The 22603-nt window shown below is 45.3% G+C and overlaps 1 protein-coding gene across 1 annotated transcript in view; it reads left to right on the forward strand.

The window, feature by feature from the left end:
* Nucleotides 1-22603, forward strand: part of CDCP1 (CUB domain containing protein 1) — a 37226-nt gene that overhangs the window by 11129 nt on the left and 3494 nt on the right. The window contains exons 2-8 of the mRNA XM_077303236.1: nucleotides 8393-8602; nucleotides 9645-9998; nucleotides 11835-12200; nucleotides 14427-14657; nucleotides 16349-16735; nucleotides 18426-18791; nucleotides 20529-20616. Coding sequence (XP_077159351.1) covers nucleotides 8393-8602; nucleotides 9645-9998; nucleotides 11835-12200; nucleotides 14427-14657; nucleotides 16349-16735; nucleotides 18426-18791; nucleotides 20529-20616 — 2002 coding nt within the window. The remainder of the gene's footprint in view (nucleotides 1-8392; nucleotides 8603-9644; nucleotides 9999-11834; nucleotides 12201-14426; nucleotides 14658-16348; nucleotides 16736-18425; nucleotides 18792-20528; nucleotides 20617-22603) is intronic.

A 22603-nucleotide genomic window follows, 5' to 3' on the forward strand; every position in this document is an offset into this window, starting at 1 on the left:
AACTGCTCTGGAAAAACCGCTCCTGCAGCTGGGGCATGGAGAGCAGGGTCTCTGAAGGCCCAGCTGGTCAGCTTGTGTGGGAGAAGACAATCCTTCTGTTATCCAGGCTACTGTTTAAATCCCGTAACTCCATGGTTGTTTGTGTCCCATTTCTCCATAGGAAATCCCCCAGTTTGTTTGCACTTTGAGGGAGGGCCACTAACTCTTACCTCCATCCTTCGTCTTCTTGTTGGGCTCATAATAGCTGCTCAGGCTGAAAGAGGAGGAAGAGGACAGATTCATGGATGGGGACTTTTGTACTTACTTTAAGCTTTGTTTTTAAATTATTTTACGACGAATGTCCTTGTTTGCTGGGCTTCTAATGGCATTTAAGGTTAGATTTTAATTTTGTGTGTGGTGGCCCTATGAGGGCAGAAAAGCAGGGTAAGAATGTTGTTACTACTACTAGAAAATAAATAATAATCACGAACCCCGTGTGTATAACATTCCTGCTTTGCAGCCTGTACCCCACAATGTGGTTTTCACCGGGCATGAGAACATGCGCTTTCCCTGGCAATCACTATAATTTATTAATCATTATATTTGTTGACCACTGCTCTTAGTCCAGCTGGCTCACAGCAGTTTACAACAGTAAATATGAAATACACTAAAGCTCCCACATTCCCATCAAACTCCCACAGCCCATAGTCCTACCCCCCAACAGGCTCTATGGACCCTTCGGTCAAACGCCTCAGGGATGGTGTTCAGAGGAGGGGCCCAGCAGATCTTCCTCACCCTGGCATCAACCCAACACCTGGTGGGAGAACTCCATCTTACCGACCTTGTGTAACCACTGGGTACTAGAAATACAGCAGATAAGGGTACACATAGGTTTGTCCTTCCATAGGGCAACAAGCAATTTGAAGTGGGAGGGAGGAGGAGGAGCTAGACCGGGGAACGGACTTTGTCCAGGTTTGATGTGGATGCCCCAAATAACTTTTTATATATATACTTTATAAAATGGAAGCATTAGCCATGTATCTCATGGTTGTGTGGAAGGTGTCGATTTGCTCAGCAAGTAAATCTGAGCAACTGCTTCTGTAATGAAGCCTGACTGTGTCTTACAGACTTTGTTTGTAGGATTGCCCCATTTCATCTGGGAAATTCCTGGAGATTTGTGGATGGAGCTTGGGGAGGGAAGGACAGGATGGCATAGAATCCACCCTTCCCAGCAGCTGTGTTCTTGAGGGGAACTGATCTCTGTAGTCTGGAGAGTAGGTGTAATTCTGGGAGCTCTCTGGGCCCCGCTTGGAAGATGGCAACCCTGTTTGGTGGTGTTTGGTTTCCTCACCGCCATGCCACCTCTGCCAGATATCCTGCTCCATTTGTACCTGATTTTGACCACAATTGACAGATGGAGAAGCATTTGCATCACCTCAAATTTCCTGGACGGGGACTTCCCGTGTTCTCCTGATTAGGCAGTCTTGATAGTTCCTCCATTTTGCTCGGCTCAGAATTACAACAGCTTTTTCAACTGCGTTGCTAGTTCTCGTTTTGTTTCCCCGACCTCTTGAAGATTTGTTCATCTCATTAGTGGCAGGAGGCAAAGAGAGAGAGGGATGTACAATCTTCTTCCCACCTTTGGCTATGTGGCATAAACCGTGGAAGTGATTCAAGTGTGCTAAGTGTTCCCTTTGCACACATTTAGAAGGCCTGAATGTTTCCAAGAAGAAGTCAGTAACTTTATATTCCCATTCCTGGTTGAGTAACCTGCTGGTGTTCCCCTCTATCTTCTCGCAAGGCATGCTGTGCTCCCTCCTCAAGCCCATGCAGCTCCGAAACTGAGGAACATGTTTTAAGACAGGGGTAGTCAAACTGCAGCCCTCCAGATGCCCATGGACTACAATTCCTATGAGCCCCTGCCAGCAAAGACTGGCAGGGGCTCATGGGAATCGTAGTCCATGGACATCTGGAGGGCCATAGTTTGACTGCCTCTGTTTTAAGAGAAGGCCTATCTCTATTTGTTGCCTTCTCTGTGTGTGTGTGTAATGTTTCAGGCAGGAGAGACTAATGGAGTGACTGATTCACGGTCGCCCAGTGAGCTGCTGTGGTAAAGTTGGTCACCCAGATCCTAGTGGACTTCTCTTCTGTATGGGTGAGTGTGCCCTGAAGAAAGAGGAAGAAGAAGAGCTGCATTTTTATATCACACTTTTCACTACCCTAAGGAGTCCCAAAGCAACTGGCAACACCTTTCCCTTCCTCTTCCCCAAAACTGCCACCCTGTGTGGTAGATGGGGGTGCGAGAGCTCTAAGAGAACTGTGACTTGCCCAAGGTCACCCAGCTGTGGAAGAGTGGGGAATCAAACCAGGCTCTCTAGATTAGAAGTTGCCGCTCTTAACTACTACACCAAGCTGGCTCCCTAAGCAGTCCTGTAAACAGTTATTGCAATCCTTTTGACAGTTTTATGGTGATAAAGAATTCTCTCTCCCTCCCTGACCCAGCTTTATCAAATACCCTCCAGGAATTGCCTCTTAGGTGTAAAATGAGCACAAATTCCAGATGGCTTAGATTCCATGGGGGGCTTCTACAGATGGAAGGGAGAGCAATTGTTGCAGATTCCCCACTCCTGTGGTTGATTCTCCCTGCACACTCTTCCGGGAAGTGCTGACCTTTCTCCCCTGGCCCCCAGTGGGGAGTAGGGGTGGGGTTTCTTTGTGAGTGATGTTAATAGTCTAGAAATATCCATATTAGGAAAATGGATTACGACAGAGCAGTCTAAAAAAAACAGAGTGATTTCTGCAGATTTACTTGGGCAAAATTGCTTACAGCCAGGCAGCTCATACTTCTAATTCCAGTCTGTGCCACTGCAAGCCTGAACAAGAAGTCCAACTGTGTCAAGAAGATTGTAGGTTTAAAACGAGGAGAGAATTTGGCATGGCAGCTACCAGTGTTTGTAGATGAAGGCTACAATGAGGGCTGGGGCATCTGTAAGGAGATGTGCTGTGTTGTTTTAAGTCAGGGGTAGTCAAACTGTGGCCCTCCAGATGTCCATGGACTACAATTCCCATGAGCCCCTGCCAGCGTTTGCTGGCAGGGGCTCATGGGAAATGTAGTCCATGGACATCTGGAGGGCCACAGTTTGACTACCCGTGTTTTAAGTCAACCTGTGTCTTTCTCCGGCCTTTCGGTGTCCTGGTATATAACTTGAACAAGCTAGGAAACGAGTCCTTGGGAAATTTGAGCTGTGCATGCCTCTCCTTTAACATCCCATGTGTCATCACCTTAAAATAGTGATTTATGACCCCCCCCTGTAAAAAAAATCCCCTCCTTCCTAGCATTATTTGAGCTGACTTGTAATTTTCCTAGAGCTACGTGGAAGCAGAAGCATCAACTCCAGAACTTTCTGCGTGAATCATAGCTATTGCATAAATGGAATGTAGATCCAGTCTGCCATCACCGTATGTTTGCGGGGCTGAAATGTTAAGCCAGCCGAGATTTTTGCTTATGTTTCTCTGGGAATGTCTCTTTCTTGGCAGAACTTTACGCTTTTAAGGGAGGTTTTGTTTATGGTGCGGTAGCAGTGTGCTGTTTGCTTTCAAGGAACTAATGGCTTCCTCGGCTCCTATTTCTGGGTGTGCTGCCTTGGCTACTGAAGAGCAAAAGCAAAGGAAATTCTGTGGCAGGAGAAATTGGGCTCTGCAGCCACTATAGATTCTGCAAATCAAGTTACCCTATATACTCATGTATAAGCCTAGTTTTTCAGCACCTTTTTTCACACTGAAAAAGCCCTCCTTGGCTTATATGCAGGTATATACGGTAATTGAAATAAAAGCCTGCTGCGGCCAGCCATTCGTTGCATTGCCTTTTGCAAACGTGTACTCCAAGCTGAGCTAGCTCTGACTCTGGTAGAGAAAAGCGGCATATAAGAACCAACTCTTCTTCTTCTGTTCTGACAGAGTAGTAATATCAGGGCTCTCTCAGCCCCACCTCCCTCACAGGGTGTCTGTTGTGGGGAGAGGAAAGGGAAGGTGACTGTAAACTGCTTTGAGGCTCCTTCGGGTAGAGAAAAGCGGCATATAGGAACCAAGTCTTCTTCTTCAGTAATATCGGGGTTTTCTCAGCCTCATCTACCTCACAGGATGTCTATTGTGGGGAGAGGAAAGGGAAGGCGAATGTAAGCCGCTATAAGATTCTTTTGGGTAGAGAAAAGGGGTATATAAGAACCAACTCTTCTTCTGGTTCTGCTTCTGGTTCTTCCTGAGTCCCAAAAGCCAAGAAACCAATCTTGGTGGTACTTTTATTAGGCCCAGCTCAATGATGCCTTCCTACATAAGTCCTGTCAAGCTGTAACCCACTTATGCTGACCTTACCAAGAGGCTTGTAAGGCAGGTGAGTTGCAGTGGTGGTTGGCCATTGCCTTTCTCCGCAGAGTCTGCCTTGGTGTTCTCTACCCAAGTACTGACCCTACTTTGCTTCTGACATCTCATGGGATTGCCGCCTTCCCTTCCACCCAGTGATATGTAAGAGTGTGCAAAGTGTCCTGTTCCCAGAGTCTCTTCATGAGGGCAGATGTGACAAAAAAGTAGGAAAACATAGATTATAAATAGCAGTCTCTGTTGAACTCGCATGTGATTTTAATTCTGTTCCTAGTGTTACGTTTTTTGTGCACTCCCAGTTATCTGGAGGAAAGTTGGGTTTGTGACTGTTCTAGGTACATAGATGTTGGGTTTCCGGTTGGGAAATCCCTGGAGATTTGAAAGTGGAACCTGGGAAAGGGTGGAGTTTATGGAGGGAAAGGATTTCAGTGGGGAATAATGGGGTGGACTTGGAGTCTACCATCTGACGCACCTGTTTTTCCACAGGGGAACTGATCTCTGCCATCTAGAAATGGCTGTGATTCTGGGAAATCTCCAGGCCTCATCTAGAGGTTGGCAACCCTAGCTCTCACCAATCATTGGAAACGTTGCTCAGCCTTTCTTCTGTCACTCATGCACTTTCAAGAAAAGCTTTGCAAACATTTACACTAGACCAGGGGTAGTCAAACTGTAGTCCTCCAGATGTTCATGGACTACATTTCCCATGAGTTGAAATGCTGGCAGGGGTTCATGGGAATTGTAGTCCATGAACATCTGGAGGACCACAGGTTGACTACCCCTGCAACTGAGTGGAAACTGAGATTCTTGGGGAACTGTATGTGGTATCCAGTGCTGCATTTCCTGTATTCCTGTGGAACTGCTGCAGATACACAGTCTGGGCCATAGCTGTGTATTCTGTGATCCCTTTTGCTAGTAGGATTCTGGGCTCTTTGATTTTATTATTGTCTCAGTCTTTTTGGAAGCAGTGGCTGTTGAAAGTCTCAGCAACTTCCATGAGAAAGCATACTATGGTGGGGCTTTGTCAAACTTAGCTTTATAAAGCGTCTTGGCTACCCCACCCCAGTTTTTTTTAAAAAGCAGGGTAAATTACAAAAATGCATGTTTTTTCCTCTGATTAGAGAGAATCTACCTGCTCTAGCTTATAGCTTTCTTTCTTTTAGCACATGCACACCCGGGCTAAGTTTTAATATACAGCTATAGAGCTCGACCATTAATATTAGGAATGAACTGTGGATGCAGTTAAAATTTATTATTTCTCGATCTTTTGGCAGGCTGAGGAATGTTGAGTTACCTACTAATTAATCAATTTTAAATTGCAAATAAATCTTAGTGGCAAACATGTCTTGGCTCGGGGGATTTGTACCCTGTGTCTCCTGCATTCAAAAACCTCACATTAGTAGGAGTCTTAAAAAGTAACATTCACCCTTAAAGGGAAAGGTCCCTTTTAATGTCTTTTTAAAAATCTGTAGTATGGTAATTTATCAGAGACAAGGTAACTTGAAAAACAGCAATGTGTCCCTCCATGTCAGCCTGTCTGATTAATTGATAGGCTAATTTATGTCCGTGACAGTTTTAACTAATCTACCGATTAGAGCTTGCCGCTCCAGTTCTGCCATGAGGAGTTATCCCTGCATCAAAATCTCCTAGAGGTGTATAGCTCCAGGCAGTCAGATTTACCAGGTAAACATTTCAAGCTAGGGTTGCCAGACTCCAGGCGGTGGCTGGTGGTATTGTGGGATTCTGACTGATCTCCAGATAACAGAGATCAGTTCTCTTTAGGGATGCTAACTCCAGGATAGGAAATGACTGGGGGAAATGTGGTGAAGAGGGAACTCAGTGAGGTATGAAGCCATATGGTCCACCCACCAAAGGAGCCATTTTCTCCAGGGAAACTCAACTCTGTAGATCAGTTGAAATTCCAAGAGATCTTCGGTTCCCACCTGGAGGCTAATGACCCATGTGGGACCCGAAGATGGCTGCTTTGGCTGCTGATGACCCAGGTGGGACCCCAGAAAATGGCTGCTTTGGAGCGGGCAGACTCAAGGGCATCATGCCTAGCTGAGTCTCCTCCCCGTTCCAAACCCTGCCCTTCCCAGGCTCCACCCACAAATCTCCAGGTATTTCACAAGCAGAAATTGACAACCTTCCTTTGAGTGCTGGTGTGAGTCAGTTGGGGAAACTCTGCTTCAAATCCCCAGTCAGTCTTGATGCTCGCTGGCTGACTCTGCAGGAATCACGCTTTCATCCTGATCTGCCTCACAGAGGTTTGAGCAGAAAAATGAGGCTTAACTCCTTTAAGGAAAGGCTATTTATTCATAGACTTAAAATAATACAGCATGTGTATGATCTAGCCAGGAGATCCTAAGTTTGTCTGGCTGCCAGGGCAAGAGATGCTTTTCCCTGAGGCACAGACCTGGTATCCCTTGGAAGTTGCTCTCCTGGGTGCTAGCCAGGGCCGACCCTGCTTAGCTTCTGAGATCTGCTAGGGTTGAGTGCTTCAGCTCGGTTTGGCCGCCTCGGCAATCACTGAAGCCCAAGGCAGTGCGTAGGAGGCCAGCGCCATGGCACATAGAGGAGGGGAGGTGGTGGCGCACCAGCTGGCAGCGGCATGAAGGGACAGAGCTCTGCGTCTGTGTGGCCGTGGGCTGGCGCACCGCTGCCGCCGCCCCTCTTCTCTGCAGCGCTGGCTACTTTGGGCTTTGGTGATCGCTGGGGTGGCCGAACCGCACCAAAGCACTCAACCCTAGATCTGACAGAATGGGGCTTGCCTGGGCTATCCGGGTTGGCTGACTGACAGACATGCTGGACAGGTAGGAAGGGATGACGGATTGGTGGGACAGGGCGCACCTGTCCATTCCAAATGGATTACCAGGTAACTTGTTGCCACAGTTACCACTTTCATGCATCTACTCTGGTATCTACTTTGTTGTCATCTCAGATGGTCACTTTGGCCCTTGGCACCTCCAGTTGCTGATCCATGGGCTACAATATTTTTGGTGTGCATCCTCAAACGAGGCCAAAGTGCTTGTTGACTTCTTGGGACTGCTTGTTCAACACGTATTCTTTCTGGTTTCAGCGTGGCTTGACTGTTTTATGAAGGAACTACGTATGCTGTTAAATTTTAAAGTGGATTTATAGACGATTTTTAGCAGGCCCAATGAATTCTGTGCCTCTCACAGTGCCATCCAAAGGAGGGTTATACCCTTCTGTGGCCAATGGAGTCGATAGGCTTAGAGCTCCCAAGAGTTCTCTGCACTGACCTAAGGTTGCCCCAGTGGAAGGGGGAGAGGATAGGGATGGAGGCAATCACACACACTGATGGCATAATTTGATTTCCTGTGAATCTCTGGCAGTATTGCTCTAGGATTTAGACAGAATTCTACTTGTCCAAATCCTAGAGTGTCTCATTGCTGATGTGATGTCACTTGCAAGACGTTTTCTGGAAATGACTTACGGTTGCCATATGGTTGCCAGGTTCCCTTGGCCACCAGCATGGTATCGGGGGGGGAGGGGGGGTTATAGTTGCTAGATCCAGGTTATGAAAGTCCTGGTGATTTGGGGCTGGAGTCTGGGAAGGACAGGGACCTTATTGGGACCTTAATGCCGAAGATCGCTTTGGTGTGGTTCGGCCATCCCAGTGATCACCCAAACCTCCAAATCTTCCACTCTCTCCAGGGGAACTGATCTCTGTAGCCTGGAGATGAGCTGTAATTCTGGGGGATTCCCAGGTTCCACCTGGAGACCGGCATCCATACTCTGGAGCAATGTTTGATGCAGCAAAGAGCTGATTGGTTGAAAGAATTACAGGTCTTCCCACACACAATCCAAAGGACTTTGATTTGCACAAGTGAATCTTTGCATCAAAGCTACCTTTTTGTTTGATCATGGTGTGGTCAGTGATAGTTAAAATATTGAATTTAGGGGGAGATGCACTTCCCTTTGGCAGGGTGGTGGTTGTAAGCGTTGATGCAATCAGCTGTCATTCATTTTGTCAAATATGATATGCTACCCTTTTGTTATTTTTTTACATTCCCAGGTGCCTTCAAAATCGCCATTCGTTCTGTTGACAACATAACAGTTCTGATAAAGCCTGGACCTTCTACTCAGGCAGAAAGATTCTGCAAGATGTGTTCAGGAAGAACCTGTTTTTCGGAACGGAAAATACAATCCGGGGGGCAGTTTGATTTTAATTTTGAGTGTTCTATGCCAGAAAACTACTGGGTCTTAGTAGTTGAGAGACATATTGGTAAGTTGCATCCAAAGTTTGTCTGAACATACTCAAAATAATTTTTAGTTATATGCAAATTCAAACCGCATAATGCAAGTTTCACTGATTAATATAATATCCTTATTTACCGCTACTACACGTTAATCTTCTTTGTTTAGCCCTATTATTGTCCTAGGTGCTGCCTGGAACATGGAAGGGAGCCATGGGTTTTACAATTAGGGCTGCAAATGAATTTAACAAATTTCTACTTGAGTAAATCACCCGCCTTTTGGCAATTTCATCTGTTTAATTATTTTAATTAATTTCATATTAGCATGGTAATAAAACCATCATACACAGACTTTTTTTGGAGACATTAAAGGAAGTGGGTGATAACAAGATAGCATTTCTTGATTATGAATAGCATATTTGGCTGCAAAGACCATCTTTAATTAATTTTCTCCTTTTCTTCCCCAACACAAATTTCTTTGCCATTTAAACCTGGCCATTACTGTTAAATCTACTTAATCTTGAGTTTATTAAATTAATTAATCTGATCAGAATTCAGTCCCACCATAAAGATTGCATTAGGTGGTCTTTCTGGCACTAGATGAGCTGGATGTTCTGTCCAGATTGCACTAGTTTACAGCGCTGTTCTGCATGGAGCTCCTTGAAGACTGTTCAGGAGCTTTTGCTTGTTCAAAATGCTCACCAGCAGTTATTACAGGAATCACACCTAGAAAACGTCACTGACTGCCAATCTGTTTCCTGTTATGGAATGTTACACTAAACATACAGTTCCTACTTGGATGCCAGAAGGAAGGAAAGTACCCAGTGAGGGATGGCTTTCCTTATTGTAATGTACACACTTAAGCTAATTGTTCAGATTTAGGGCTTTCCACATTGTCGTTTTTGCTGAAGATGTCAGAGTAGATGAAACGATGCTTCTCCCTTGATTTAATGGCTGCCAGAAAAGTGTATATATTCCCTAATCCGTTGCTTGGTTACAGCAGATATGGAAAATGACGTATACAGTGGTGGAAGCACTAACAACCTTTATGCTGTGGCTGTTTGTTTCCAGATTGTATGTCAAGACACTGCCCCTTTGAAGATGTTCTTCTTCATCCGTCAGGATTACCTAACCTTAACAGGACATTCATTTGGGATGTGAAAGCTGGCAGGAAAGATGCTCTAGTACTGAAGTTTGCCACACAGCTCAGGCAAATAGAATCTGGAGACACTTGCCCCGATCGAGTTGTTTATAAAATCGGCAGCCGTTTTGTCACCAACACGGTCAACATTGGATTTTTCTGCAGAAATGGTTCTGTTTCTCGGGTGAAGGTGCAAGGGGAAGTGATCATGACCCTAGAGCTTCCTTGGGATGCAAAACTCAACACGTCCGGCTTTAAGATAGAAAGCAGGGATTCCATCAAAAGTAAGTGCTGAAGGTGGTAGTTTGTCCAAGCTCCAACTTATGTATGTTGCTTAACAGGAAGTGCTAAATTATGGTTGATGATGATGATGGGGGGGAATTGTGTAGCAAACCGGTTAATTTAAAGAAGGTTCTGGACTTTCTAATTGGTGAGATTAGTTTGGGGGTGATACCGAGAATTGAAACAAGAGAATTTGACGAGTGTAGAGATGTGAAAAATTCTGGTAATTTTGAAGCCATGGAAAACAGACATTTTTCTTAGTAATTTTTGTGGAGAAAAATGAAAATGTTTAGAGAAATTGAAACACATGCAGTAACTATTTTTATATCAAACATCAGACTCGGAAAACCTTTATTGGCATACATACCTTACCTGCTTATGCAATACTCTATACTTCTGTAGCAACATAAAATGCATCATTTTATAATTTAGCTGACATACAAAATTGTATTAGTTGCCATATTTATGGAATTTAAAAGTATCGATATCTATGATATATAATAGAGTTACCCGGTTCCTCTTGGCAACTGGTGGGGGATGGTGGGGGACTTGCCAAGAGAAAGAGGCAGGCCCAGGTCGTATTGCTGACATTACTCAGGTTGTGGCATCATCACGTCATCAATTTCTAGGTGATGTTCAGGAAGTCGGGCAAAACTCTATGATAAAACTGGCTTCTACCATAGAATTATTGACCAAATTACCCAGATATCATGCAGAAGTCACTGATGTGATATCACTTCCTGTGCAATGCTGCCAATGTGGCCTAGATTTCTGCTGCCAATGTGACCTAGATTGCAACATGGATAGCCATGTTGGACTAAAGTAGCACAACAAAATTTGTATCCAATGGCACTTTGAAGACCAACAAAGATTTATTCAAGGTATGAGCTTTTTGTGTGCATGTCTGAAGAAGTGTGAATGCAGACAAAAGCTCAATTTTTCAGCGGGCCAGCCTTCTGTACCCCACCCCTGACCACCCCCTCCTCCTTCCACTTCTCTCTGAGGCTCGTAGGCTGCAGATCCCCGCTGCGGGAAAGCTTCTGGGGGGAGGAGGAGGCCGTCCAGACAGTTTTTCCACTCCACCCCCCTAATCTAGCACCCGTTGTATTCCTGAATGCAATGTGCTTGGCCCCTAGTGCCTAGAATAAATCTTTGTTGGTTTTAAATGTGCCATTGGACTCAAATTTTGTTGTTCTTTCTACTGGTAAGTCCTGCCACTGGCCAGCTGATTGGTGGCTGTAGGGCAAGTCTGGTGACAAGGAACTCCCATTTCTACCCGGTAGTTGACAAAGAGTTGCAGACTGCTGTATCCTATATTGTCATAGCATATACATCTTTACTTTTTGCTCTCAAAGAGGAAAAATAACAGTCGAAAGTTAAAATCAAATTCTTTAGTGAACAAAAGGAAGTTTATTATTTGGCCAGAAACTCTCTTAGACCGTTTACACACTGGAGGTTTCATGCTGGGCTGCAGGCTGGAATTTTAGTCATGGCAGGTTGCCTCACCTCTTCCTGAGCCCACACGGGGGAGCATTTGGCCCGGTGCACCTCACCCACCCCCGATTTGTGCTCCTACACGGGAGCTGGGGCAGTGAAGTTCCCAGTGCATAAATGGTCTTTGGGAGTCACTATAAGTAAATCTACCAGCATGTTTGGATATTAAACCAACCCAGATGATTTTGGTTAGGTCTCTACACAACTTGTGATTCAGGTGCAGGCGGCTCAGAAGGCCTTCTGCAATGCAGATGACTTCTATATCCAGCAAACATTGTAATCCTGAGCGTGGTACATTTTCTTCCCTTTCAAATGCCGTCTCCCCTCTTCTTTGAAAACAACAGGATTGTGCATTATAGAATCAACGTTTCTGAGTGAATCATCTGTGACCTTGATGTCTGCCAATTATCCTTTGGGCTTCCCAGAAGATGAGCTCATGACATGGCAGTTCGTGGTCCCACCTACTCTGAGAGCCAGCGTCTTCTTCCTCAACTACACCAAACCGAACTGTGAACGGAAAGAACAGAGACTGGAGTACTTCTTGCCTGGATATGATAAGCCAGAGGTGTATTCCCTGAAAGATACACAACCAATGAACATTCCTGGTGCCTTCAACCTTTCCTTGCAAGGCTGTGATCAAGATGATATGAAACCCGAGGCCCTTCGCCTGCTTTTTAGAGTTGACGTTCACTACCCTAAAAATGAGGAAAGTAAGGGTCTTTCACTTTCTTCCTCTCTCCCATGCATCTTTTCTTTGCTTTGAATTCTGAAATGTTGATGTCAAAAATGTTTCAATTTGCTAGCTAGCTAGATCGATTCAGGCCTAATGCTTAATCAGGTTTCGGCACAGTGGTGAAATTGCCCCCACCCCACCCCCACCCCCGCTGTTTCAAAAGGACACAGTTATTTCCTCTGTGCTGTGGACACAGTGGAGGGGCCAGCTAATCACTTGCTTACCTCCTTACAGATGCTGATTAGCCTAGCCAACAGGCATCTAGTGGGAAAGAGGTTTCTTCTTTCCAAAATTTCCTAGGAGGGAGGGGACAGGGAGATATATTTGCTGCTGGTGACCACAGGAAGAAGGGACTCTTTTGCCTGTTGATGATAGAAGCAAGAGCTTGCTCTTAGGATAAGAGGTGAGCAGCCATCTTGGACCCTGTGGCTGCCAGGTGAGCTGACAATGCCATGACAATTCGGAACCTCTGAAGCAAAGACACCTACCCTGTATTTAACACTTAGGGTATGTTTTAGCTCTGTGGTGTGCTAAAGATATGCTTATGAACCTTGTTCTTTTAATACATCCTTTATACATTTGAAGCTGGTTGTGACTCTCTGGCCACATTGAGCTCCCCCATCTTGGAAATGCTAGTTCAGTGCAAAGGAAAGACCTAAGGTAAGGGGAGGGAACTTGGCAAGCAACCCCTCCTCTGGAGGGATGTAAAGTAAAAGGTAAAGGTATCCCCTGTGCAAGCACTGGGTCATGTCTGACCCTTGGGGTGACGCCCTCCAGCATTTTCATGGCAGACTCAATACGGGGTGGTTTGCCAGTGCCTTCCCCAGTCATTACCACTTTTACCCCCCAGCAAGCTGGGTACTCATTTTACCGACCTCTGAAGGATGGAAGGCTGAGTCAACCTTGAGCCGGCTGCTGGGATTGAACTCCCAGCCTCATGGGCAGAGCTTTCAGACAGCATGTCTGCTGCCTTACCACTCTGCGCCACAAGAGGCTCTTCTGGAGGGATGTGCCCTTCAGTAGATTGTCCCCATGGTACTCACGTGTTGGGCTGTGTGAGGCGCGGCCTCAGGAGTGAAAGCGGCGACTGGTCCTCCCAGCTTGTGGCTCTGTACTACAACCCAATAGTGGCAGTGTGTTAATCAGAAAGTCTCTTTTGCCACCCTCCCAAAGTTGGGAACCAACCAGAAAAGGGGGTGGGCGAGGTGGAACAGGTCTTGCAAGGCAAAAGGAAGTCATTTCCATCACAGGCACTATGGGATGAATGCTGAAAGAAGTCTCAGCCCCTTGTCTCTCTTTGTGTGGGGAAGAGTATTTAGTAATGTTCCAGTTTGTGGCATATCGAGGTTTGCTGTTGCATCTGTATGTGCAAATTGGAACAAACCACTGTACAGACTCTATTTTGGAAGGCAAGTCAAAATCCCATTTTGCATATTTACAGTAAAGTAGGGTTTGACACAACCTCCAGATAACTATTTTGTTGCACAGGTTGGTGAAGGGGATGAAAGGGTGGCTCTCTTTTCCTCTGTCCACTCCACCTCCTTTCTCCCTCTGAGTGCTCTGAGAGCATTTCTACATTGGCGATTGCTGGCGGTTTCTACTAACACATCTAGCTACAAAGAGGATTGATAGATATGAAAAGCAGGACAGACTGGGCTCTTCCGTCACATTTGGGTGCTTTCACACACACAAAACAATAAACTTCTACTCCAATTTCAATGTACTTTGCAGCTGAATTTTTCTATGTGAAATGGGAAGATCCACTTTAAAACCACATTATTTAGCATGTGTGGAAGCCCCCCCCCCTTGTCTACGGAGTTGCCATCAGGTTGATGTCCTGCCTTCTCCGTCTGCATCCCTCCTGGTTTCCAGCTGCAATATTTTGGGCGTAGATTTCAAACTTTTGACAAGAAAACAAACATTCAATTCACAGGAATTTCTCGTAGGGACGAGACAAGAAGATGAGTAGATCATAACACCGAGAGAGACCCATTGTGTCAGAAATATGTAACTTTCGTTCATTTTCTGTTCAGAATTGTCACTGCCACAAGCACAAAAGGTTTAAACAAACTTCCTGCAGTGCGTTCTTATTAAGCCCTCTTAAATCCTGTAACATCATTATGAATGTTTTTCTCTGTGTAACAGCGTCATAATGCACCACAACTCTTTAAGTGACATGACTGGATCTTCTTTTTGCTTTCAGATATATCCTTCACTGTTGACCTTAGGAACAAGTATAAGAAGGAGGACATGAATGTTACAATTTATTCAAACACAGTACAATCTGGATCCCCTGCCTGCTTCATTTGCAGAAGTGCTAGGCACTGTGGGCCCAATGTGACCCTCACGTCTGGTGACTCCTATTCAATAACCATTCTGTGCCGCAAAAAGGATGTGTCCAGCAATGTCAAGATAATTGTGGAAAGAGCTATAGGTATAAGGGAAATGTCCTGAATTTCGTTATATGAAAGATGTTTGACAAAAAAAAATGTATTTCTCTGTACTGTCTCTTTCCCATTAGTTTCTCTTTCTCTCTCTCTCTCTCTCTCTCTTTCTTTCTCTCTCTCTCTCTCTCTCTCTCTCTTTCTTTCTCTCTCTCTCTCTCTCTTTCTTTCTTTCTTCCTCTCTCTCTCTTTCTTTCTCTCTCTTTCTCTCTTTCTTTCTCTCTCTCTTTCTCTCTCTCTCTTTCTCTCTCTCTCTCTCTCTGTCTGTCCAGCAATGTAGTTATATTTTGTTGTAGTAGTTAAAATGTCAGACTAGGATCTGGGAAATTCATAGAGGTTCACTGGTTAATCCAGGGCTGGTGGGTGGGCAGGGCCCTTTCCAGAGCAAGCTGGTCCACCACAGCTACCCTGCCCTGAAAGGAAGGCTCATCAGGGCCGGTTCTGGCAGTAACCACCTGGTTAACGTTCTGCTATTCATCAGCCTCTGCCTGAAAGACAATGTGTTACAGTGGTAGGAGTATTAGGTTAGGATCTGGAAAATGCACATTTGAATCCCACTCTTAGGTTTATTGTTTGCCTGTCTGCAAGGGATAAGTTTTCACTCCTGCCCTCAACTGCCTGCGCTTGAACAGTGGAGCAGTAGAAAAGTTACAACATTTGCAGCACTAGGAATGTTCCACATCTGTGGTTTTTGCTTTGACCTCCTAGGTTTCCCCCAGCATTCAGTTTAAAAAAAACCAGGGCTTGGAAGTCCTAGGAATATTGTTGTGGTTGCCTAGCAATGTCGCAAATGACCAATGAGATTTTAGAGCATAGACTTTGGAGAGTTTAGTGAGCGTTCATTTATTAAAGCTGTACATGTTGTTCCTATTATTTTGGTGGATTTTAATTTCCCAAACAATCATTTATTTATTTATTTTTAGTTGCCAGATTTTTCTGCAAGCCTGAGGCTTTCCCGAGGTTTGTAGGCAAAATTTGCATCTATCCTTTGTTCCATTCGTGGATTTTTTCATTCACTCCAGCAAGAAACACAAGATACACTATACACATGTGTGTGTGTAACATGTGCTGTTGTTACACCTTTACCATGTAATTTCTCTTGTTCTTATGCTTGAATAGAAAGGGAGGCCAGAGCAGTATAAGATGAGCATCCATTTTATGAAACTCATTTGGAGTGAAAAATTATAACCACAAAGCAGAGAGCATGTCTGAGTGCATTTTAGAGAGTTTGCCCCTTCCCCTTTAAAACCATACTTTTTGCACTCACAGCTGTCAAAAGCTCATGGGTTTGAAGAAGAGTACTTATATGCCGCTTTTCTCCACTTAAAGGAATCTCAAAGCAGGTTACAATTGCCTTCCCTTTCCTCTCCCCGCAACAGACACCCTGTGAGGTAGGTGAGGCTGAGTGAGCCCTGATATTACTGCCTGGTCAGAACAGTTTTATCAGTGCCGTGGCGAGCCCAAGGTTACCCAGCTGGCTGCATGTGCAGGAGGAGCGGGGAATCAAACCCAGCTTGCCAGATTAGAAGTCAGTGCTCCTAACCACTACACCAAGCTGGCCCTCTCTACATCAAGGTGGTTGCTATGTGAGGAAAGCTCCTCGTCATAGGCCATAGGTAGCTACTAGGCAGCTTTCCTGACTTGCTGAACTGATCTGTAGGTTGTGTCTGTTTGGTTTCAGCTTGCTTTCGATCCAGGGACTGTCAAGATAGAGTGTTTGCTCTAGTTGTACCCAAGAATCTTCTCGACCTGCCAATCCCATTTGATATGCTTATCTGGAAAGTTACAGCACCTGAAGACACCAACATAGAACTGAGGGCTCCAACCTTGAAGTTGCAGGAACATCTCCCCAAACTACAATATGGATGCACTACAAGTTATAGTTATACTATTAATGGGACAACTCCAAGCAAGATGATAACATTTGGCACATACTGTCCAGGGGGAGCCATTGAAAAAATCCAGATAAGAAACAACATCACCATAAGCCTGAAGGCCTATGGACACAGGTTCAACGAGTCTGTCCGGGATCAGGATCTAAAGTTGGTTTTTGTGCCAGCAATGAAAGGTACGTGCATTTCCCCTTTATTTAGGGTTGCTGGGAAATTCCTAGAAATGTTGGGGGTGGAGCCTGGGGAGGGGAGGGAATGGAATGGAGAGGAGCAGGTTATAGCACCATAGAGTCCACCTTCCGAAGCAGCCATTTTCTCCAGAGGAACTGACCTCTGTCTCCTAAAGACCAGTTGTAATTCTGGGAGATCTCCAACTACCTCCTACAGCAGGGTTTCTTGATGGCCTTGGAAGGGTTTTCTGAATGGGTGAGAGTTAATTTTTTATATATTTTTACGATTTGTGAAACATTTATTGGGTGATTAAGGATCTGCTGGCTCAATCAAACCCGACACAGGGATGACCATGAACCAATTAAAAGAAGCAGTCAGAGACAGGGGCGCATGGCGAAGACTTTCCTATAGAATCGCCGAGGGTCGGACACAATTGAACAGATAACATATAAAATAAATAAATAAAATAAATCAACATGATCTTTTATGGTCATGTTGACCCCCCCCCCATGGCCTGGAGGGGGAGGGAAGGGGATGGCCCCTGGTGTGGGCGTGTACACAGCTATGCTTCCCAGCCATATTCTGCACAATCACATCACTTCTGGGGTTTCATAGGCTGTCACATGATGTCACTTCCAGTTGTACCCAGAAGTGATGTCATGACCATTTTAGGAATTCCCTAGTCTCTATGGCAGGGTTTCCCAACCCCGGGACCATATGGTACTGCAAAAGCTCCTCAATGGTACTGTGGTATGGGGTTTTTCAAAATGGTGGCTGAAGATAACCTTTCCACCCTGGGCCTGCGATTTCCGGCTTCAAGCAAAGAGGAAAGAATTTTTTTTTTAATTTTCTAAAAATCCTACCATGGAGGTGGTGGGAAAGGGCCCTGGCCATTTCAACCTTTACCAGTCAAGGCTCCTCTCACTTCTGGGGGGGAGTGTATGCATGTCAGGGAGGCATGGCCAGCTGACATCACTTCCTGGTACCTCAAAGCCTGAAAAATATTTCAGTGGTATCTTTATGGTCAAAAGTTTGAAAAAGTCTGCTCTATGGTAAAACCCATAGAGATTTGGAGAATTCCTAGAGTATTTTGACATCACTTCTGAGTTCAACTGGAAGTGACATCACAATGTTACTTCCCAATTGCCACCCTGTTTTGTTCCTGCTGGAGTGAAGAGGGGCAGCAGCAAAGGCCTGGAGCTAGAGGCAGGAGATTGCCTGCCATATTGTGTAGTCTGGAGAAGCCTGGGTGGTACATTAGTGAGGAGAGCAACTATTTTTTTCTGGTTTGTGCGGGAACTGGTCTATTAACCGTACAATCTGAATATTTCTCAAACGTGATTCACCATCCCTCGAGCATGGCTGAAATAGAGAAGGACCCTGACTGCTGTGGGGCCTCTTAACCTCGGCTGTAAATGAAATGATGCAGAGTGAGTAGCAAGGTGTGGAGAAGCGATGCCTGACAGTGGAAGGGCAGGTGGGAAGCAACTGCTGCTTGAGTGAAGGTGCCAGTCAGCTTCCTTGTGAAATGAGGCAATCTGAAGCAGTTGCCTATGGAGGATGGTTTGGGTTGGTGGCAATTTCTTGTCTTATCTGCTGCCAGCTGTCACTTCTACATAGGATAACCCTGTTACTGCTCTCCAGTAATGCTCTCTCAGAATTGACGTTGCACACCCCCTCCTTGTGTTTCTGCAGAAGATTGCATTTTCACGGTTACCCCAGCTCCAAAATCCAAAGTTTACTTGCAGACCCCTAACTGGGTAGATGGCCTTCCTTCCTACATGAACGTCTACTGGAACATCAGCGTCCCGCCGAAGAATATTGCGCAGCTTCGATTCTTATCTGATCGGATGAACGTTCGTTGTGACAAGGCATGGGGTTATGTCCATGTTAAAGAACAGCGGCCCAACGCGGAAGAAAACTTGCGCCGCCATGACGAATCGCTGCCAAGGGCTCTAGATATGCGCCATAATTTCTGGGTAAACATCAGTAACTGCTTCCCATATCCTGGTAGTCGTCTGTCCATGCAGTTCTCGGTGACGGTTGCTGGGAAAAAATCAGGTGGGTGTTGTCTTTTGTGTCTGGTTTTGTGTGTTAGTTTTTCCTGTGACACTCCACAAAAGGCCAGTTCAATTTTGCCAAGTGTTAAACTTTTTAGTTTCCTGCTTTCCTGTGAGGAGAAGAACCTCCCTGCTACTTGACGGAGGATGAAAGAGCATGGGCAGGAGGGACTCCCATTAGGATGCCTTGTACGGCAGGGGTAGTCAACCTGTGGTCCTCCAGATGTCCATGGACTACAATTCCCATGAGCCCCTGCCAGCATTTGCTGGCAGGGGCTCATGGGAATTGTAGTCCATGAACATCTGGAGGACCACAGGTTGACCGCCCCTGTTGTAAGGCAGTGGTTCTCAACCTGGGGATCAGGACCCCTTTGGGGGTCAAACAACCCTATCACAGGGGTCGCGGCAGTGCAAGCAAGCTTGGCCGGGGGGGGGCACGCCATCCACACAACAGCCTTGCGGGGTAGATCGAGAGAGCATTCGTCTGTCTGGAGCAGCGGAAAAGAGCGAGATCGGCATGGTGGGACAAGAGGCAGAACTGAACTGAGAAACCCCGGGAAAAAAATTTATATACAATCATGAACAATGGATCTTCACACCATTGGTCAGTTTCAGTTTAAGGAACCCACAATAATAAAAACAGTACAATAAAATCACAAAAACAGCAGTGCAATAAAGAATAAATCATAAAAACATTCAATAATACAACAGTCCTAAGGCCAAAATCAGGCCATGAGAACCCCTTTAAAAGATGACACCGCCTTCATTGAAAACATGAATCAAAAAGTGTTTTGGTCTGATGCCTGAAGGACAGATAGGTGTTAGGGAGGAGGACAGTCCAAAAGTGAGGTGCCATCTCTGTCTCTGGTGACACAGAAACACACAGAAATGGGCTTAGGGAGCGGATCATTCGCTGAGTGATAACAACACTAAAAAGTCACTGTCAGAACTAGCCTAGTTTATGATGGGGCTGATTGGCTTGCTGTGAAGGACGGCTTTTGTTAGTAAATGTTTTGTAATGTCGGAAGGGGAAGGGTGTCAAGCAAAGATGTGATTCATATTTTTCACACACATAATTGGTACATTTGTCTGAAAAACTCTTAGTATTATGAAATTACCAGCTAGCTATGAAATCTCCTGCACCCACCCACTCACCCATTCTCTTTTAGGAGAATTGGTACAAATATTCCTTTCTGTGGACATTGCAACATTCATAGTACTTTTGGTCAGGCACATGCAATGCCGGGAATGCATTTTTTTTGTCACAACCGATGCTAGGTTATAGTGGAGATGATGTTGCCTCCATGTCATATTCAGCAGACACTGTAGTATTAACAAGAGAGGGCATTCTGTTTTTTTTTCTATTCTTAAATCGCAGGGGATCTGGTGGTGGTTTTTCTTTTTGTCCCCCTCTCAGCCATGGGAAAGACAGCCCTTGTTCTTTGTGTGCTGAAACTTCCTTTGGTTCCCCCTGACTTTTTTTTTAAGCACATTTTTTAAAAACTCCCTCAAGGAGAGGGCTTAGAATGAAGTCCTTTCCTTCCAAATCCTGTTCTCCTTGCATTTTTATCAGGTTGCATAGGGAAGCGTGTATCAGAGCATGCCCATTTATCCATAAAGATGCATCATGTTTCAGAAGCAGAAGTGAGGGAAATACGGCCGCTGTGAGTCCAGGTGAGCCGAACCGCCTCTTCAGTTACATCTCATGCAATAACTTTCTCCCCTTATCTCTTTGCAGATTTGGCTATCATCGTTGGCGTGGTGGCTGGTGTGCTAGCCGTGCTAACCGTTATTGGACTTGCTGTAGGCTGCATTAAGAAAAAGAAGTAGGTTCACAAGTACTGTTAAAAGGCACCATTTTTGTCCAAGTTGAAAACTGGGGTTTCCCATCCAACAGTCTTACAGGAAACTTACTTTCCTGGGCTGAGTTTGGAGCATACCTCCCCCTTCTGGTGATGTCAGAAATCACGGCACTGATTGTGGTGTCTGGGTGGGATGTCTACAGCCACGGCAGCAAACTGTTACCTTCAGCTGTTCTTAAGAACAGTGGTTCTCAAGCTGGGAGTTGCAATCCCTCGAGGGGTCATTCGGCCCTTTCCCAGGGGTCACAGCAGTGGCATGGTACTGGCCTCCTCCACGCCGCCTCGGAGCTGACCAAGGCAGCCCAGAGTCCAACGCCACACTGAGAGCTGCATGTGCTCACCGCTGCCCCTGCTGTAGGAGCCATGGCATTAGGGCGGTTGAGAACCACTGTCTTAGAATCAAGGTCATCTAGTCCAACCCTCCAGGGTCGTCTAGTCCAGAGTGCAGTGTCTTGTAGGACACAGTGACTAGTCCTCTTCAGGTGGTTCATCTTGGCACTTCGGCCACACCTAATGGATTTGCATGCAGTTTGCCTTCCTCCTACCGTGCACAATTGCCACCTTGTGTGAAAAGGGCAATACATGTATTTTTGATGCCTATATAGCTTTGGTACATGTAAACAGAACTTGAGGGGAACTGATTTGCATATCTCAAAGCTTGAGCACAGGTGGCTTGTGCTCCCATTATTCCTGGTTACAATGCCAAATTTTAGAGAAAGACCACCTGTTTTATGTACCCTGCTTTTTACTACTTGAAGGAGTCTCAAAGCACCTTACAGTCACTTACCCTTCCCCACAACAGACACCCTTTGAGGTAGATGAGGCTGAGAGAGCACTGAGGGAACTGTGACTGGCCCAAGGTCACCCAGCTGGCTGCACGGTTGGCTTCTGTTAACTAGTGAGTTGTGGTGCAAGCGCCCTCTAGTACACCCCAAGGGATTCATTGCAATGTCCTGTTCCCTCCCACAGCTTCCCTGAAGTGAGATATGTCTATCGATAATTTTGAAAAAATATAACCCGCTATCGCATCTGAGTAGTCTTGTGTTAGCCTAATTGAAAGTATCTGGTAGGGAAAGTATCCTCACGAGGTTGGTTTTTTATGGCATCCATATCAAGATTTTACCAAGCAACAGTGCAACTAGGTATTTGAATTCCATAAAAGTACAAAGTAAATTGGTTCATGTAATGTGGTCAAAAACCATTCACATGCAGGTATTAATGTGTGGTGTCAGGACCAAGCTAGAACCAGAGAACCCCACCATCCTTGCTCAACTTCATGATCTTGGTGGTTTTGAGTGGGAAATGTGGGAAGGAGATCTGCTGTGAGCTTCTAGGAAGAGAGGTAGAGGAAAAATGTGAAAGAAAATATCAGGAAATGTAGTGCTGAATTCAATGCACACCTTGTAAGTTCTCGTCTGAGTCCAGATTCATAAGAAGGGGGCTTTTTAAAAGACGCAAGTGTGGATCTAGATAAAATATCAACGCCTCTCCTAAAATGTTTACTAATATAAGTTCTTTGAAAGGTTTGTCAGTTTATTTAAGTTTATTTAAGAGTCATATGAACCCATGGATTTACTCTTTAATAAAGGCTGGCATTTAAAATTGGGTGGTTTCCACACCTGATTCTCTCCAAACCCATTGACCTTTTTTCATGCAACTTTCCTTCCCCTTTATTGGCACCACAGATCCCATTGGTGGTGTTATGATGTATCACAGCCTTGGCCAGGGTACAGTCAGGGAGGGACAAACCCCATATTACTCAATCCCATCCTGCTTTTAGAAAGCCACGTTCTGAGGAAGCTGTGCTTGACCATTCTCTGTAGGTAGTCATACTTCATGAATGCACAGGCCAGTGTCAGCGAGATTTAGCCGACCAGCATAAACTCATAGGGGACTAACATGATTATTTTCATGGTCTGACCGTCTTGCTCTTTCTGTCTATGATCTGGGC

This window comes from Paroedura picta, chromosome 11 (assembly GCF_049243985.1).
Source record: "Paroedura picta isolate Pp20150507F chromosome 11, Ppicta_v3.0, whole genome shotgun sequence".
In the NCBI taxonomy this organism is placed as follows: domain Eukaryota; kingdom Metazoa; phylum Chordata; class Lepidosauria; order Squamata; family Gekkonidae; genus Paroedura; species Paroedura picta.